The sequence below is a fragment of the Solanum stenotomum genome, unplaced genomic scaffold (genome assembly GCF_019186545.1).
Source record: "Solanum stenotomum isolate F172 unplaced genomic scaffold, ASM1918654v1 scaffold26577, whole genome shotgun sequence".
In the NCBI taxonomy this organism is placed as follows: domain Eukaryota; kingdom Viridiplantae; phylum Streptophyta; class Magnoliopsida; order Solanales; family Solanaceae; genus Solanum; species Solanum stenotomum.
In genome coordinates, this window is record NW_026029083.1 from 34,357 (window position 1) to 51,475 (window position 17,119).

At 35.4% G+C, this 17,119-nt stretch overlaps 3 protein-coding genes across 3 annotated transcripts; 1 reads left to right on the forward strand and 2 right to left on the reverse strand.

Moving 5' to 3' along the window:
• Nucleotides 1-1,639: 1,639 nt before the first annotated feature.
• On the reverse strand, nucleotides 1,640-9,435 carry LOC125851509 (probable NADH dehydrogenase [ubiquinone] 1 alpha subcomplex subunit 5, mitochondrial). Its single transcript, XM_049531289.1, has 2 exons — nucleotides 8,996-9,435; nucleotides 1,640-2,240 (listed from the first exon to the last, which is right to left on the reverse strand). Exons 1-2 carry the CDS (start codon nucleotides 9,312-9,314, stop codon nucleotides 2,032-2,034), a joined length of 528 nt encoding a protein of 175 aa, XP_049387246.1. The 5' UTR covers nucleotides 9,315-9,435; the 3' UTR covers nucleotides 1,640-2,031.
• Nucleotides 9,436-10,125: 690 nt separating this feature from the next.
• On the forward strand, nucleotides 10,126-15,530 carry LOC125851506 (uncharacterized protein At3g49140-like). The gene is made up of 10 exons (XM_049531287.1): nucleotides 10,126-10,355; nucleotides 10,443-10,671; nucleotides 11,303-11,405; nucleotides 11,527-11,594; nucleotides 12,347-12,544; nucleotides 12,627-12,749; nucleotides 12,941-13,282; nucleotides 13,990-14,142; nucleotides 14,697-14,792; nucleotides 15,230-15,530. The coding sequence occupies exons 1-10, from the start codon at nucleotides 10,249-10,251 to the stop codon at nucleotides 15,332-15,334; spliced, it is 1,524 nt and encodes a 507-aa protein (XP_049387244.1). The 5' UTR covers nucleotides 10,126-10,248; the 3' UTR covers nucleotides 15,335-15,530.
• A 117-nt stretch (nucleotides 15,531-15,647) lies between these two features.
• Nucleotides 15,648-16,916, reverse strand: LOC125851513 (protein SAR DEFICIENT 4). Its single transcript, XM_049531292.1, has one exon. It carries the CDS (start codon nucleotides 16,760-16,762, stop codon nucleotides 15,785-15,787), a length of 978 nt encoding a protein of 325 aa, XP_049387249.1. The 5' UTR covers nucleotides 16,763-16,916; the 3' UTR covers nucleotides 15,648-15,784.
• Nucleotides 16,917-17,119: the final 203 nt, after the last annotated feature.

Below are 17,119 nucleotides of genomic sequence, written 5' to 3' on the forward strand. Positions count from 1 at the left end.
GTTGTGAGTATATGTGATTTTATGTTGAGTAACTTTCACATATAGCAAACAAAAAAATCATATTTGTATGCCATAGCAAACTTTGCATAATTGCGCTCCATAGCAAACATATATATGTATAATTCGCTATCATATACAATTGAAAGCTATGTCTATTTCGCTATACATATATACAAAAAGAAGCAATTGTATAATTCATTGGCTCCTCTTCAGATTTGTATAATTTCACTGGCAGACCATTTGTATAAATTGTTGTTAGCCTCTCGTTTGTATAAATCGTTGACAAAAATATTTGTATATCAAAAATCGCTCTCTCTTTCACTTTATACAAACATAAATTATACATTATATTTGTATAATTTGTATTATACATTATATTTGTATAATTTGTGTTTGTATAAAACGAGAAAAAGAGAGAGGCAAAAGAGAATTGGGCAGGGAAATATTTGTATTGTATAATTATAAGTGTATAAGACGAATATATATGTATTTGCATGTGTATATACAATTTTCTTTCGCTTTATACAAACATAAATTATACATTATACAAACATAAATTTTACATTACATTGTATAATCTGTGTTTGTATAAAACGAGAAAGAGAGAAAGGCAAAAGAGAATTGGGAAGAGAAATATTTTTATTGTATAATTATAAGTGTATAGGACGAATATATATGTATTTGCATGTGTATATACAATTTTCTCTTGCTTTATACAAACAGAAACGCAATTTATACAATTTTGTTGTATAAAGCGAGAGAGGCGAGCACAGAGGGAGCGAGCGAGAAAGGGAGAGTGGCGAGCGAGAATTTGGAGGGAGAGAGGCGACTGGCAAACGTTTGCTACGGGGCGCAATTAAATCAAACAGTAGCTACTCTATTTATTTTAGATTATAAGTTTGCCATTCCATACAATTATTCCTTTTATGTTGGTTCAAACTTAATTTTAACTTTTTACATATTATAAGAGTGATAAACCATTATTTATTAAGATAATTTCTTTAAAGCTACTAAAATATTCAAGATAGTAAATGAAAAGGGTTCAATAAAAAATAATACAATTTCTTACATGTTTCACAATTAACCTCTAAGAAATAAATTTTTAAGTCACTATCCTATTAAATTAATGCAATTTAATGAAAAAATGATTATATTTTTAGTATCAACTTAACTAGAAAAAGAAAATACTAAAAAAATTATGCGGGACAAGGTTCATGCAGGGCGGCTCTATGCAGGGTGGAGTTGGGCGGGTTGAAAATGAAAAAAAATTGTTATGCAAAGAAGGGAAGATTAAAAACTTTACGAATTAAACTCAAACTGTACCGCCCATTGTCATCCCTAACTACACCAATTTCATAATAAGTTGAGATACATATAAAATAGAGTAATACATATCGTGTTTAGGTGAATAAATGCAACCCATAATATTATATCACCTTCATCGTGAGCAAATTATAGGTGAGAATTGTTCTCGACCCAACAGGAAAAGGAATGCCATTTTGATTAAGAACAAACAAAAGCAGTGGAGAAAAGAAGCTACAGGGGTGTAAAAGAAAGTGGAAGCTCGTAAAAAGAAAACGGGAAGTGGCTTTCAGAAACTCTTCCTAAAATGAGGGCAGAGACTTATTGATCATTCATCCATTCTCTTAGGAGTTGTAGAATTTTATATCATCATTATCTATAAAATACATTTTTTCATAAAGTATTTTCTCTCATCAACCAAACACCACACCAGAAAACATTTTGTTTAGAAGATATATTATTCATGGAAAATGACTTCCCTCATAACAAATACACCATGTTGATGCTTTTACAAACAAAAGAAAATAGCAACTGTCTGCTAGCTTCCACCCAAAAAAAAAGGAACTTCTGTTTTATTAACCAATGATTCAAGCATTTGTGTCCACCAGCTCCAGTAAACAGGTATAGAAGATCCACAAAGAAAACAGGGATGGTAGAGTAGCACATGTTCAGTTTTAAAACTTTGCATGTATTGATCAATAACCAAAATGAGCTTCTGGAAGCCAGACCCTACTTTGACTGTGAGTCGCCCGATGAAATTGCTGGTTCATCCTTCTTTGAACCAGCATCCAATTTGCCAGAAGTAATCGCCTCCATTGTATTATAGAATTCCTCAGGGAGAGGACCAGGACGGTGCAGTGGAATGTGTTTTGGTACTGGAGCATCATTTTCAATGACTTCACATTCATAATCATCAGGAATACCCCAAGGTTTCCACTCTGCATAACAAAATAACTTTTTAAAATTAAACTTCCATAATCCATACCCCTCTTCATTACAATGTTAGTGATTCAAAGGTTTAAAGGGAAGTATAATAACAAATATCTTTAGCAGCTCCAATTGACAAAAGAACTTCAACTCAAGGAATTGATAAAGTTAGTCAAATTTTGCTGTCAGAATCTTATATCAAGTCACTCCCAATTACCCAGTCAGAATCTTATATTAAACGCCCAAATGCTTCCTCGATTGTCTTAATTTTCAAGGAGCAACAGAACTAGGAGAGTTCAGACCAATAAGTCTATTTGGCAGATCATATAAAATGATGGGTCATGGCAAAGATCTTCGATGAAAGGAAAATGGTGATACAGAAAATAATCATAGGTACTCAAAATGCACTCAGCCAAGGAAGACAAATACTATATGCTTTACTTGTCAGTTGTCACACATGAGACGTTAAACGCAAAGATGAGAAAAAAGGAGGGGAGTTGTCGTACAATTTGGACTTGTAGAAAGCCTATGACTATGTAAATCGGTATTTCCTAATAAAGACTATGCATTGAATGGGCTGTGGGAAGATATGGATAAAAGTTTGTATATCTACCATCGGTCTTCCAACCTCATAAACAGATCCCCATAATGTTTCTTCCCTTTACAGAGACGACTGAAACGAAGTGATCACCTATCACACTTTTGGTTTTCATTGGTGATTAAAGTTCTAAGCAGAATGAAATGTATGTGGAATTGAGAAAAGCTTCCAAATTGGTAGTGTATGTAAATATAATAGAGATTTCCCAGTGTATATGCAGGTGATGCTCTCACTCTAAGCGGACAGATGAATGTAAAAGAAAGTATCTTGGAGTGGTGCAGTTCATATTTGAAGCAGTCTCTGGCCTGCATTTTAATTTGGCTAAAAGTAGTTCCAATGAGGTTAGAGATACTATTCAAGATCTGTAAAGAATGGTGTTGTGTTAATGATGAGTTTGATGAAAATTACCTTTCTGGAAAGCAGTGTGAGTACGGCATAGTTTTACTGCAAGTTTGGACCAAAACTATCTTCCCTAAAAACACTACTTATACGTAGGAAGAATAAATTGTGTGTTGGATGGATTATTTGTATACTTAAATGTCACTATTATACCAACCATCTAGCGTGGAGAAGCAAGCAGCTAGACAAAAATGAAAGGAAATTGTTTAAATCATTTTTCAAAGACACAAGATGCATCTGGTGAAATGGTCATCAGTAATTAAATCTAAAGGGAACGGGAAACTACGGTGAAGACATTGGGGGCACAAAAGAAAAATTTACTTTTCAAATAGCTAAGGAGGTTTCAAAGTGAGGAAGAGCAGTGGAAAATATAATCTGAACAAAGCAAGGCATGTAGAGCCAATTGTGCACTAAATAGAGGCAGGCATAAAACCGAAAAACCAATAAAAAATTCCGGGTTTTAGGTGCATTCGGCCAGTTCACAGTATATGTTTTTCATAATTTCGTTTTCATGCATTTGGTTTTCAGTTTTTTTATATTTCAAAACCATCCTTTGGTGCTTCCAACTTTCAGCCCAAAACCAAATGCCCACACCGAAACCCAAATCCATAATATTCCCAGGGTCCATTCCATAGTGCTAATCATGAACAAAATCAGAGATGCGGCATTGAAGAAGGTGAAGTAAAAGAAAGATTCCATAGGACGAGAGTTCATCATCTGCTATTTTGAGAGTATTTCAGGTTCTTTTGTTATTTACCCTTAGAGAATGTACTCAGTTTCTTCTTTAGCATTTCTCAAATTCTTTTGAAAGCCTCTATTCGTCCTTAAAGAAAGTGGAAAAAGATTCAAGGTGTGGGCATTTGGGTATTCAAGAAAAACACGCTCAGTGCTTTGTGCCTCTGCTACCAATGACCAAAGACACTACCTTACCAGTTGCCGATACTCCTAGTCGCTGCTTCATTTTCCAATTTTTAAATTCTAAGACCCATTTATGGTCAAGAAAATGCTTGATTCGACAGGCCTAAAACCAATTAAACTGAACCGAACATTCAAAAAACAAACCAAATGTTATCAAAACGAACCGAAGCGACCGATGTCCACCCCAAAACTTGACCAATAATAACATCCTATGGAGTGGCACCATGAAAACAAATCAGTTATTATCTTTTAATTATCTGGGCGAACCATAACTAGGTAAAACTGAAAGTAGGAAATAGCAAAAGGCAGGAGTATGGCAGGACATGAATGGAACAGTCAACATGGACGAAGTTGTTTCCTGATATGTAGTCTTGTTTTAAATAATGGAGCCACATTTGCAGAATGCAGAAATGGAATGGATAAAGCATAAAACATAGAAGAAACTTTCAAGACAAAAAGGTGGGAACTGGGAAGGTTGATACAAAATTTGAGTAAACAGGTGGGCTAAGATAATTGTCTTCAGACTTAGATACTTTGTGTTTGGGGGCAAGGCAAGAGGACAGATTCACAGCGAGTTCCTGCTGAAAGGGCCTAATAATGCATGGATAAAGAAAGAACCTGGAACACAAAAGCACCCCCTAAGGAGGCTTGCTTAGGTTGGATAACCATGAACAAAATTGCTTAACTCAAGACAGTCTGCAGAAGAGAGGATTCACCTTATGCAGTAGATGTATATTCGAAATTTCGAACTGGCAATAGGTGTTATATGTTTGAAAATATCTAAGAGAACCAAAATAATTGTTTTTGCATTGAACTCAAATTTGACGGGTACGGTGTAACTTAAACTTTTTGGGTACAACAGTATAATGTGGAACCCCTGAAGAAGTTTCTACTCAGTTGAGAGGGACAAAGGATCACATAGCAGATAAAAACCTTGTATAAGACAGTTCCTATGTGTAATTGTTGGACAGTGTGGCAGGAGAAAAATGAAGACGCTTGAAGGAAGTGCAACAACAGCTTTCTGTTTCAGATACAGAAGCTTGCAGTTTTTGAAATTTTGGTGGTACATGAGAAATGTATATGGTTTTGATGCTATGTTGGATTTGCTAGACTTTTGGCATATTCAAAAGAGACTGTATCCAACTTATTCTGCAAAGCTTTTAGGGCACCTACTTGGTGCTATTATTATTAATAAAAGTATTTAATAAAAATTTTAATTCACATAAAAAGTAAAACTCCCTTCAATAGTTGACCACCACATCCAAATCATCCCTGAAGTATGACCTAAACTTAAAGTACATCCTTGTGTTATATAAGTGAACAAAAAACATCCTTGAACTATCCAAAAAGTTGCAAGATTCATCCTTCTGTCTATTTTTTAAAGAAACTCACACCACCAACAAAAAATGTGTCAAGTTGAATGAATTATGTACACATGGTTAAGCTAGTCAAGTTAAGTGATTTTTTTTTTAATTTTTAGAAATTGAGGGTTTAAATCATATTTAGACAATATATTCAAATTCTAAATATTCTTTGTAAAAATATGGCCAAATACTACTCCAATTTCAAAATTTTCAAATACAATAATTATTTTTTTATTTTCTTAACTAAACGCCTACGTAATTTCACTAAATTTCCAGCATTTCTGTACATTGTATAAAATGCGAATTGCATTGTATATATAGTACATACGCCCTAAATATTTTATTAAAGAAAATCCCTAAATAGTTGGACGTAATACTTTTAAAATGATTTTTTTTTACATAATCTTTCTAACCATCAAAACCTACTGTATAAATATTTCAAAACTTATGTATTGTTGCAAGTCAATTTACCTGATGATGCAAAAAANNTTCTTTGTAAAAGTATGGCCAAATACTACTCCAATTTCAAAATTTTCGAATACAGTAATTATTTTTTTATTTTCATAACTAAACGCTTACGTAATTTCACTAAATTTTCAGCATTTCTGTACATTGTATAAAATGCGAATTGCATTGTATATATAGTACATACGCCCTAAATATTTTATTAAAGAAAATCCCTAAATAGTTGGACGTAATACTTTTAAAATGATTTTTTTTTACATAATCTTTCTAACCATCAAAACCTACTGTATAAATATTTCAAAACTTATGTATTGTTGCAAGTCAATTTACCTGATGATGCAAAAAACATATAAACTAACAACACACAAAATTTAAATTCCGAGAATGGAAGATTCATTTCCGATCCGTATCCTTATTCTTTTTAGGCAACTTTGATATTCTCGTCGTGGCCAAGACATGACCAAATTGATTTTATTTTATTGGTTCAATTAGTTTCTTAACAAAAATAAATTGAAGGATGATTGTTGTTGTTTTTTTTTTTTGAGAAAGGTAACATAGATTCTTGTTATCTTTTGGATAGTATAAGGATGTTTTTTGCTCACTTAGATAATATAAGGATGTACATTAGATTTGAGTCATAGTTGAGGGATGATTTTAGCCAATAACTCTCCTCACTCTCCATTCTTTTTAGGGAAAAGGGTCAAAAATACCCCTCAACTTTGTTTTATTGGTTGACTATACCCTTACCGTTAAAATGAAGTTATTTTTGCCCCTGCTGTCTACAAACTTGTCACATGTACCCCTCAATTGGATAGAAAACCCCAAATCAACAAAAATAACCCAATTTACTTAAATTAACCAATTTTAACCCGATTCCGATCCATCTAATATATGACCCGCTTTGTTCATCTTCATCTTTTTGATATAAACATCAAGGCAAAAAATAATGGAGGAAAATACATTTTTAAAGACATGAATAACATTTCCATAACCTTATGGGATTAAGTAAATACAAGTAAGCCTAAAACCTCAACTTCCCCAAACTTCCTACTTCCCAGACGATTAAACCCATCGTCGCCGTAATCACTGTTCCGGCACCATTACAAAGCCCTAGCAATTCAGTCAGAAGCTTTTATGCCATAATCATGAGATGTTTCAATCGATTTATTTCTAATTCTATGTATCACCGTTCCAGAACTATTTCCACATATCAAACACCTTATGTGCATTCACAATTCCACAGTCCAAGATTCAAAAAATTTCTGAAACCCATTTCTACAGCTTTACTAAACTGTTAATCAGTTCAAATTTCACAACATCAGCTCACGAATCAAAGTTGGATCCATCAGGGAGAGTATCAACGATAGTTAATGAGATTTCAAATTTAACGTTGCTGGAAGTATCGGATTTAGGGCAGGTTTTAAGGAAGAGAATGAGGTATTGAAGAGATGCCTGTAATGGCATAATGATGCCCGAGACGTGAGCTGCGGAAAAGACGGAAAAGAAGGCGAAGAAGAATGTTTGATTTGAAGCTCAAGGAAGTGATGAAGATGAACAGTAGGAAGTAGGAAATAGGGAGACAGATAAATTAGGTTAAAAATGAAGATGAACATAGATGGGTTATATCATTTTATGGGTCGAGTCGGGTTAAAATTGGTTAATTTAAATAAATCGGGTTAATTTTGTTAATTTGGGATTTTCCATCCAATTGAGGGGTACATGTGACAAGTTTGGTAACGACAAGGGTAATAATAACTTCGTTTTAACGGTAAGGGCATAATCAACCAATAAAACAAAGTTGAGGGGTATTTTTGACCTTTTTCCCTTCTTTTTATTCTTTTCAACATGTCAAAAAGAAATAAACACAAATTTTAGACAGAATTTGAAGGAAAGAGAGCATATAATCTGTTTACCACATAAGTAGTTCTATCTCTGCAGGGAAGGACAAAGGATTTCTTATTTCAAGAAAATTTAACTCTATAGAAGATGAAGTGGCTAGATTTCTGGCCTTCCAGATCCAGTTACAATGTGAGACTCACTTGAATTCCAACAATATTTTTCCAGAAGAAGCTGCTAATCTATCAGGTTGGTTTCCAGATTCCGGAGTGTAATCATAGTGGTTTGTTTCAATAACTTTCTCAAGGAATAAAGAAAGGGAAAATATGACAAACAAGGAAACATTGATCCAATGAAGGCCTGCCAGGAAGTGTGAGCAAGGTAGATGTCTATGACAGGGGATTTTCCAAAAGAAGGAAGAGGTTGATGATATTGGATATAAAGGCAGTGAGCATTGATGATAGAACAATCTCTTAGCACTTGCATATTTTTGCAAGGTTGCCTTACTATGGAGTCTGTCTTATTCAAGGTAATTGTGTGATATGCTGCATTTGCCTAATGCATATTAAATAGTAACCTAATGAATCACACCATATTCTAACACTCATCGTTTTGTAAAAAACTAATTCCAAGGAACTTCCAAATACTCATAGAAAAGAGAACAAACGCAGGGAGAAAGTTACTTTATTGGGAGAAGGGATTGACTCTTTGTTCTCTCCCACTACTGATCCTTAATGAGTTCTTAAGTAGAGTGAACCTTTACAAGAAATTGTCAGTTTGGAAATGCATTCATACATTGTTGAAAAAGAAAGGATCAATCTGGTCGGGAATGTAATCTTTTAACCAAGCGGCACAATGCTCCATTTAGCACGGTGATTTACTCACTACTTCACTAGTTGAAGGGTCGATAGCTACATTTTACTTATCTTGAATAATGTTGCCCGAGCTTTGTCCAAATTAATCAGCATTTCAATCACACTCATCTTATTAGGTTTTAGAGGACAGCATTCACTCTCATATAATATCATTGGTATCCCAACCATTCTATAAAAGCAATTGTTTCCCTTCCGACAAATTTAAAACTTCAATTTTCCTTGCATCCGATCATTAATTCACAAAGCAGATACAATTTAGAAAGAAAAAATACGAAGTGAAAAGGAAGAATTTAAAGTAGAACTATACGAACCGTTCATGTGACCAATGAGCTTGAGTTCATCTTGGGCTTCTTCAATGAGCTCTTCAACCTGACCACAACCAAGCCGTTTCTCGATCATTTCAGATTCATGTTCCTCCACACAGACATTGAGGCGGTGGCGGGTGAAGCTTTCCACTGCCTTGCGGTATCCTTCGTCCTCAGGTACTGCCTTGATCTCTTCTAGGGTTTTCCGGTACAGATTTATCAGAACTTCCCTTGCATTTGGGACTACCTCCAAACCTACTATACCTGTTGTTTCCTTCACTTTCGCCATCATCATCAATGGCCTTGCTATCCTCCGTAGGAACATTTTTCTTCTCTGTCAGTTCCTATTCGATTCGACTTCCACAGATGTTTGCTCGAAGCTCGCAAGAATGGCGAAGGAAAATGATTTAACCGGTTGTAAGAGCAGACTTGATTAATTAAGATGTTGGACCTATAGTATTGGATCAGAAGAAATGGGCTTCCCCAACTTTCACAATATATTGGGCGTAGGATTTGTGAGGTTCATTGCCGCTTTTGCCTTTTATTTTGTGTTGGTCTTTTGACTACTGCCCCGGTAACTAAAATAAAAACGAATAGTTAAAAATATCTTTAAATTAAATTATCCTTGTCATGTCTTAATTTAGGGAGGCAATTGGTATTTGATAGTGCATTTGATTTTGAGTCGATTTTTGCCAAATAACTATGTTAGTAGTGTAACAACAACCACGAAATCAAAAAATAAACAAGTATATTTCAACTAAAAAATAGGCTTTGGAACAAAAATCAAATTTGAATTCATGATCAAAATTCAAAAGAATTGTAGTACATAAATTAGGACAAAGAAGTAATGACGGACCATTTTGACAATCAACTTTCACTTAACACCTCAAATAGTGGAGTCTTTACTTAACATGTTTATAATAAACGAGACTTACTTTACATGATACATACATCTTTAATATTAACATCCATATTTCTAGAATTAGCATCTTCTAACGGACAACCTTAAGAAATTATCGATCACATAAGTTTTTTCAAAATGATAATACGAGTAAAATGTGACAAATAATGATCCATGTAAAATATCCAGTGGGTAACGAAGGTACATAAGTAAGCAGGGAATCTTTATCGCACAAGGCATCATAAAAGAAGAAGAAAAAAGCGGATAGATAAAAGAGAGAGAACCACACGGCCTAATAGATAGCTGAGTTTATACTCAACTCCACTTCTCTAGCTTTGATTTCCTTTCAGTTGGGAAAATGTTAACCGTAAAACATACCGCTGCCGCCCTCCGATTCTCCGCCGTCAACTTCGATACCACTTCCCGCCGGTTATCTCATTCTCCCAGCTTCTTCATCCCTCCTCGGTACTACTACTTCTTGCTTGCTGCACAGTTACATATACTGCCCCCAATTTTTATATTATTTTTATTGATTTGAGAGTTGTGTTGCAGAGATAAATTTGGAAGATTGACGGATAATTATGCTGGAAGAAAAATGTGCAAGGGAAAAATTGGAATCAAAGCAACTGCAAAGGATCATTTCAGCTCGGGTTCTGAGCCAGTAAAACAGAATGCGAAGCAGTCGAGCTATCATCCATCTGAGGACATTGGGGAGCCGGAACTAATGGAGAATGAGGAAGCTCAACTCAAGCCAGCTGAATGTACAAGGACAATTATTGAGGTTAAAAAATGATGTTTTTGCAAAAGAAACTTATTCATCAAACACATTAGCTTTGAGTTGATCGGTATATCTTGCCTTCTAATTGTTGCTTGCTAATTTCGATGATATAGTGAACTTCTTGTTTGTGCTTTGAATTTTGTGAATCTAAATTTTGTTAGATGTCCTTGTAGGTTTGCAGAAACCCTTGGGATTTTTATAGAAGGGGTTGTAATTAGAGATATTTGTACTATTTTTCTATTCATAATAGAAAACTATCTCTGCTTCTGCCCCAAGGATGTAGGCTTGGCTGGACCTCATTAACTCCTTAAGTTAATTCTTCTCCGGCTAGTTAAACCCGCGATTTTTTGCAACAAACACATTATTTCCTCCCCTTATAAACTTAAAAAGAATAGAATTTACTGCTGACTATGCAATATGCTTTCCTGTCTTATGCTTTTAGTCAATGAAGCTCACAGGCATCTATTTATCGTCTGAAATGGAATCTTACGAACTATAATGACAGGACATTGTCCACAGGATCTCAGTCATCAATATTCTTTGTAGCTCATGAGCAAATATAATCTAGGCTGCTGATCATTATAGCTATTTGTCTATGGTAGCTGATATATTGCTATTATCACTTGATACCTAGGTAAATAGCAAAGCAACACTCATGTTTTCAAGTGCTATCAGTGATGTAATGCGTGCAAATATTTTCTGGCCAGATTTGCCTTACACAACTGATGAACTTGGAAGTAAGATGCACAATTCTTTTTATTAGCATATTTACTCAGGCTAATAATTTACTTCTTACTTCTTACTGGTTTTGTGGCATATTCAATCCTTGAAGGTTTTTGTGCTTTCCCTTTCTATCAGATGTCTACTTCCAAGTGAAGAATGACGAAGACGTTCTGAAAAATCCGACAACTGAAGAAAACGTTGTGGTATGGAACATTTTAACTAAGAAATTCAGTTAATTTTCATCGTTAGGTGTTTTTGTATTTTTTTAAACGATGTATTATTTTGCTTTTCTTTATTTTCTAGCAATTAATTTTGACATGGTATACTGCCACCACTGGGTCCTTTCAAATGATTCTGCTTCATTTGGGGATAAGTGGATAACTGTTTCCGGATCACGTAGGCATTTTCCTGTTTGATGATTCTGATTAAACTGTTGTTGAGTTTCCTTATTATGTCACGATCATTTTCCCCATTTTGATAAATACAGGAAACATGAACCATGACATAACAACTCATGGTCTTTAATAGGCATAATAGCCCAAATCTAATGCTTCACAAGTTTATCCATCAGAAGAGAGAAAATTATTTTTATTATGGTCGTATCTTGATTATGAATTTTATGACCATCTTCCTATGGAAAGATTCTTCTGTTGCATTGGTCTCTAAAGTGGAACTTTGCTTTTATCACTTTATTGTAAATCCAATTTATCTTTTAAAAGCTCTTTCTTTCTGAGAGATAAAATAGAAACGCTTAAGAAAATGTGAGGAAGCTGTGTTACACCCAGATAGTAAAACCTACCATCAAGCCGCATAATTCTACTTTCCATAATTGTATGGAAACGCTCTAATGAAAAGTTAAATAAAAGGGATTCTCAGATGGCAACTTCCATAGATAAACTATAAGTAAAGTATTTGCTTTTCTCCGAAGGCTTACTTGATTTCCAATCAAATGCAGGAAGTAATTATTGGCCTAGATACATCTGAAATGCAGAGTGAGATGGAGTCATCAGGTCAATCCCAACTTGATTACCAGATAGATGAATTTGATGACGAGGATATCGATATTGATGATGAAGACGACATTGACGATGACGATGACGATGACGATGACGATGATGATGATGATGATGATGATGACGATGATGATGAAGCGGTATTACTTGTTTTAAATGGTTTACTTTTCAAATATAACTGCTATTCTGTCCGTCATTGCTGGTAAATATACTTGTTCGCAGGATTGGGTTTCTGTTCTTGACGATGAAGAAGATCAGAGTGGGGATCCTGACTTGGAGGATTGGGCTACATTAGAGACGATGCGATCTTCTCATCCGATACACTTTGCCCAACAAATTAGTGAGGTAATTGTCCTTGTGATAGATTTATGCAATGTAGTTAGAAGAGTGAGAACTATCAATTTGAGTTCCTATTCAGTAAAATCAGCAGATCATGTTATATTTAGTTTCCCAGATGTGTGGCATATAACCTTTTGTATCTGCCATGGACAATAGTAATCAAACATTTATTTTTGTGGTCTATATTTGCTGCTCAGGTTGTGACAGATGATCCTATAGATTTTATGGATCAGCCTCCAGCAGGTCTTATTATTCATGGCCTTCTAAGGCCAGCTTTCCTTGAAGATCACACTACCATTCCAAAGCAGATATCTGAACATGAATCAAACGATGCTGGTATAGAACAAATGGAACAAGTGGCAGAACATAAGCAAAATGGCAGTGTTCAAGTCAATGGCCACACACATGAAAGTGAATCTTCGCAAGATAACCCAAGTTGTCCAGAGGAATTGGAGAAGGATGAAACCCTTGGAAATGGAACTTCATTTTACAAGCTAGAGATGATTAAAATTCAGTTAATTTCTTCACATGGGCAGCAAGTAAGTTCTGTAGGTTCATCATTTATGAGGTTCAACCTTGAATTTGTTGATCAGCATTACAATACTTGCATTGCATGAATCTGCATCCGTTGGGTGCAATTTATTTGAATCATTTGTCATCCCAGAACTTATCTTCATTAAGTACAGAGAATTTTGGACTTGATAATCTCAGAGGGGTTACAGTGGGTGGCACGGGAAACATATATAAGTGTGTGACACCTTATTTATTAAGTCGAAAAAGAAAAATATCACGAGAAAAGAGCATACTATTATTCCGAACAAGTTGAGAAAAGGGTGTTCTTTTCACTTGTATGCAGTTGTTACATGCAAAGATGAAAGTTAGTTTAAATCTAACACCAGAAGCAGAACTGGAAGTGTTCTGTGTCATGATAGACTTTTGATGACATGGTGATGCGCTCTGAGATTGGCTACCAAGCTATTTCATGTGGACAAGTTCCATGGGATGCTTTCTTTGTCAGTGCCGAATTAGCTAATATACATGAATACAGTGACTCATTAGTCATTATCCCCATTATTTTTGTATTTCACATGTGTGCTATATGTCATGCCTGCATCTTCAATTCTTCACACTAGAATGTTTTTGATGGTTTAGAAAAGCTTAACAAATTTTGCAATTGTGAGATTCCTGTGAATCTACCCTCAGTATTCATGTCATTCAATTTTATGTTTTCTAATGGTGTGCACAGATCTTAGTTGAGTTAGAAGATTTTTGTCAAGCTAGGCCTGATGCAATAGCTCATTCGGCTGCCAATATTATATCACGGCTTAAAGCTGTAGGAGAAAAAACCACGCAGGCTCTCAGATCTCTCTGTTGGAGATGCAAGGGAATTCAAGTGGAGGTAAGACCAATCTCAATTCCCCTAGATTATGTTCTAGATAATTAGCTTTTGTTGTCTTCCCTTCTTTTCGAAGATTTGATGCTTTACAATCCATCAAAATAGTTCGCATTTTTCATCAGTCAACAGCCAAATAAAATAGTAGAAAGCAAAAGCTGCAACTCTTTCTCCCCTTTCCCCAAACCTTTTCCTTCTAATGATGAATTAACTTGCATAAGTAGGTACTTCCCAAATATTGGACCCATCTTTTTTTTTATAGTAGACAACCGAGGGATTTTGTTAGTTCCATCCATTGATGAAATGGAAACTAATCTGCTGCTTTGTTGCTATTGTTGTGAATAAAATACTCTTACACATGTGTGCAGACATCATTTAACTTCTTGTTTCTGATGTTTTGTTGCTTATTTGTTTATTGTTATTTTTTGAATACGAGAACATACCCTTCTTGCAGTGCGTTTGATGCATTGACATGGAACTGTAAGACTTGAACCACATCACTGTTTAGTGTGATGTCCCACCAAGTAATTCGTTTTATTTCTTTTTGTCTTGTATGACAGGAAGTGGTTCTGATAGGTGTAGACAGCCTTGGTTTTGACGTAAGAGTTTGCTCTGGAGCACAAATTCAGACACTGCGGTTTTCCTTTAAAAAGCGGGTATGATACTTATAGTACTTATGTTTTGTTTTTGAGATTCAAACTTCATTTTCCAGTGTCCCTGCATATTTGCTGCATTCAAACGAATTGCTGTCAATGTGGGCTACTATGTCTTTGACACGGATCTGACATTCAGACTTTGTGTTCATGTAAAACCACTTACAGGGTATCTGGAATTTTATTTTCTGAATCAAATGGATAGAAGTGCAACATGTTTCTACATATTTCTCATACTTGCTATTTTAAACCCTATAGCTTTTCTGGTTTTTGAGTATCACTTTCTGCTACTTCCAAGTTCCAAGATAGTACCTCTTTTGTTTTCATCTGAGCAAGTAAAAAATTTCACCCCATGAAAACATAGCACATATTGATTCTTTAGTGCCATTGCTTTTGCTCAAAGTCTGTGTGGAAATAGTAATAGAATGTTCTATTTACAGGCAACCTCGGAGTACAGTGCCGAAAGACAATTAAACGATCTGCTGTATCCAAGGGTCCACCCTAAGTTACATCAAAAGAAAGAAACTCACCAAGCTGAATCATGAGAAAAAAAAATCTGTAGATTTTGTTATACTTCTGGCTCAAAATTGTATATAGACAGAATATATACTCTTTGATTCATCCCATTAGAATTATTTCTTCAGTAGAGTTCATAACTACTCGGTTCTCCCTTTACTACTGTTGTAACTTGTAACCTCAATTTGTTCTACTCAAGTTCAATTCAAATGCAATTTTGGTTAATACATTTTAAAAAAAATTCTTTGTTGTGCTAGATTCATGTGAAGCGTATGCCATTAGCAGTTAGGTAACATTTTCATATCACAAACTTCAATAAAAAGATGTCAAGGCTGTTTGATACCACATTAAACTGCATTTCCATCTTATTGAGACATAGAACAAGCACTACAGAGAAAATATGCCTTTATCTTCTCTTATTATTGTTATTATTTGTATAACCACACAGAATATATGAGAACAGAACTAATAAACTAGAGTTAATGACTTTTCATGTAAGTCTCATATGCCAATTGAGCTGTGAGGAGATCAACAACAGCAGAACCAACTGATTTAAACACAGTAATTTCTTCAGCAGTTGTTCTCCCATTCTTTTCTCCCTTGATCAATTCCAACAAGTCCCCAACAATCTCATCCTTTGTAATTACCCCTCTCTCAAATGCACCCACAAGCTCCCCTGCCTCTACCAAAGCAGCTTCATTATCAACAAACACTTTCCCCCTCTTCAAAGCTTCATCATCACACTCCCTCATAGAATGCTTAAACGATCCAACCAAATCCAAATGTGCCCCTTCTTTAAGCTTCTTCCCCTTCACCAATGGCGTCTCTGAATTCGTAGCACAACTCACAATATCTCCCAACCCCACAACCTCCTCAAGAGACCCATTACTCTCAAAACTCACCCCTTCAAAACCACCTTCACTTTGCAAATTCTCGATCACCCTTTTCGCCTTATCAGCAGTTCTATTCCACACTATCACTTTCTTCAAATTTGGCCTCACTGTCAGATGTGCCTTGATCAAATGCGGAGCTAAAGTACCTGCACCGATCATCAAAAGGGTCTCGGAATCTTGTCGTGATAAGAATTTTGAAGCTAAAGCGGAGGTGCAAGCAGTTCGATAGACGGTGAGCTCAGTGGCATCCATAGTGGATAAAGTTTGTCCTGTAATGGAATTGAAAAGAACATAACTGGCATGAACCCCAGGTAAATTTTGGGTTGAGTTATTGGGATGGTAAGTGACTAGCTTGACTCCGATATAGGGAAGTGAAGAGGAACAAGACCAAGAAGGCATGAGGAGGAGAGAAGTAGAAGGGCTTGTTTGGTGGGCATGGCGAAGTGGGGATTCAATGGTGGAAGTGAAGGTGGGGAGGGAAGATTGGAGGTGGTCGACGAGGGATTTGTGGGTGAAAAGGGTGTGGAGTGTGGCGGTGGAGATGAAGATTGGTGGTGTTGCCATGGTGGATTGGGGATTTTCTTCTTCTTCTATGGCGGAAAAAATGGAATTGGTGGACTTTGTAGGACGGATTTGCAGGAGAAATGGACAATTACACAAATGGCTTAGTTTTGGCCACTATTTATATTAAATATACTTACTATAAGAAAAGACATCAGAAATTCCAGGAAAATTTTGCATACCGTAAATCACTCTAGGCAAATCCAATGCAATAAGCTCGATGAAAAAAGGATTAGGCGGGTATATCCTCTGGCATCCTTTTGGAATACCACATCTGCTGCGCCAATTTAACCAATTGTGAAAGGATTAGATGTGATTCAATTTTTGGTCTCTCTTATGACATACGAATGTTATATTTAA

Excerpts from the sequence above, each read along its gene's own strand:
- LOC125851509 (XM_049531289.1), bottom strand. The coding sequence starts at position 9,314 with ATGTTCCTACGGAGGATAGCAAGGCCATTGATGATGATGGCGAAAGTG. Across the intron at positions 2,241-8,995 it reads GCTCATTGGTCACATGAACG|AGTGGAAACCTTGGGGTATT; the intron begins GTTCGTATAGTT and ends TTTGTTATGCAG.
- LOC125851506 (XM_049531287.1), top strand. The coding sequence starts at position 10,249 with ATGTTAACCGTAAAACATACCGCTGCCGCCCTCCGATTCTCCGCCGTC. Across the intron at positions 13,283-13,989 it reads TTTCTTCACATGGGCAGCAA|ATCTTAGTTGAGTTAGAAGA; the intron begins GTAAGTTCTGTA and ends TGGTGTGCACAG. Across the intron at positions 14,793-15,229 it reads GGTTTTCCTTTAAAAAGCGG|GCAACCTCGGAGTACAGTGC; the intron begins GTATGATACTTA and ends TTCTATTTACAG.
- LOC125851513 (XM_049531292.1), bottom strand. The coding sequence starts at position 16,762 with ATGGCAACACCACCAATCTTCATCTCCACCGCCACACTCCACACCCTT.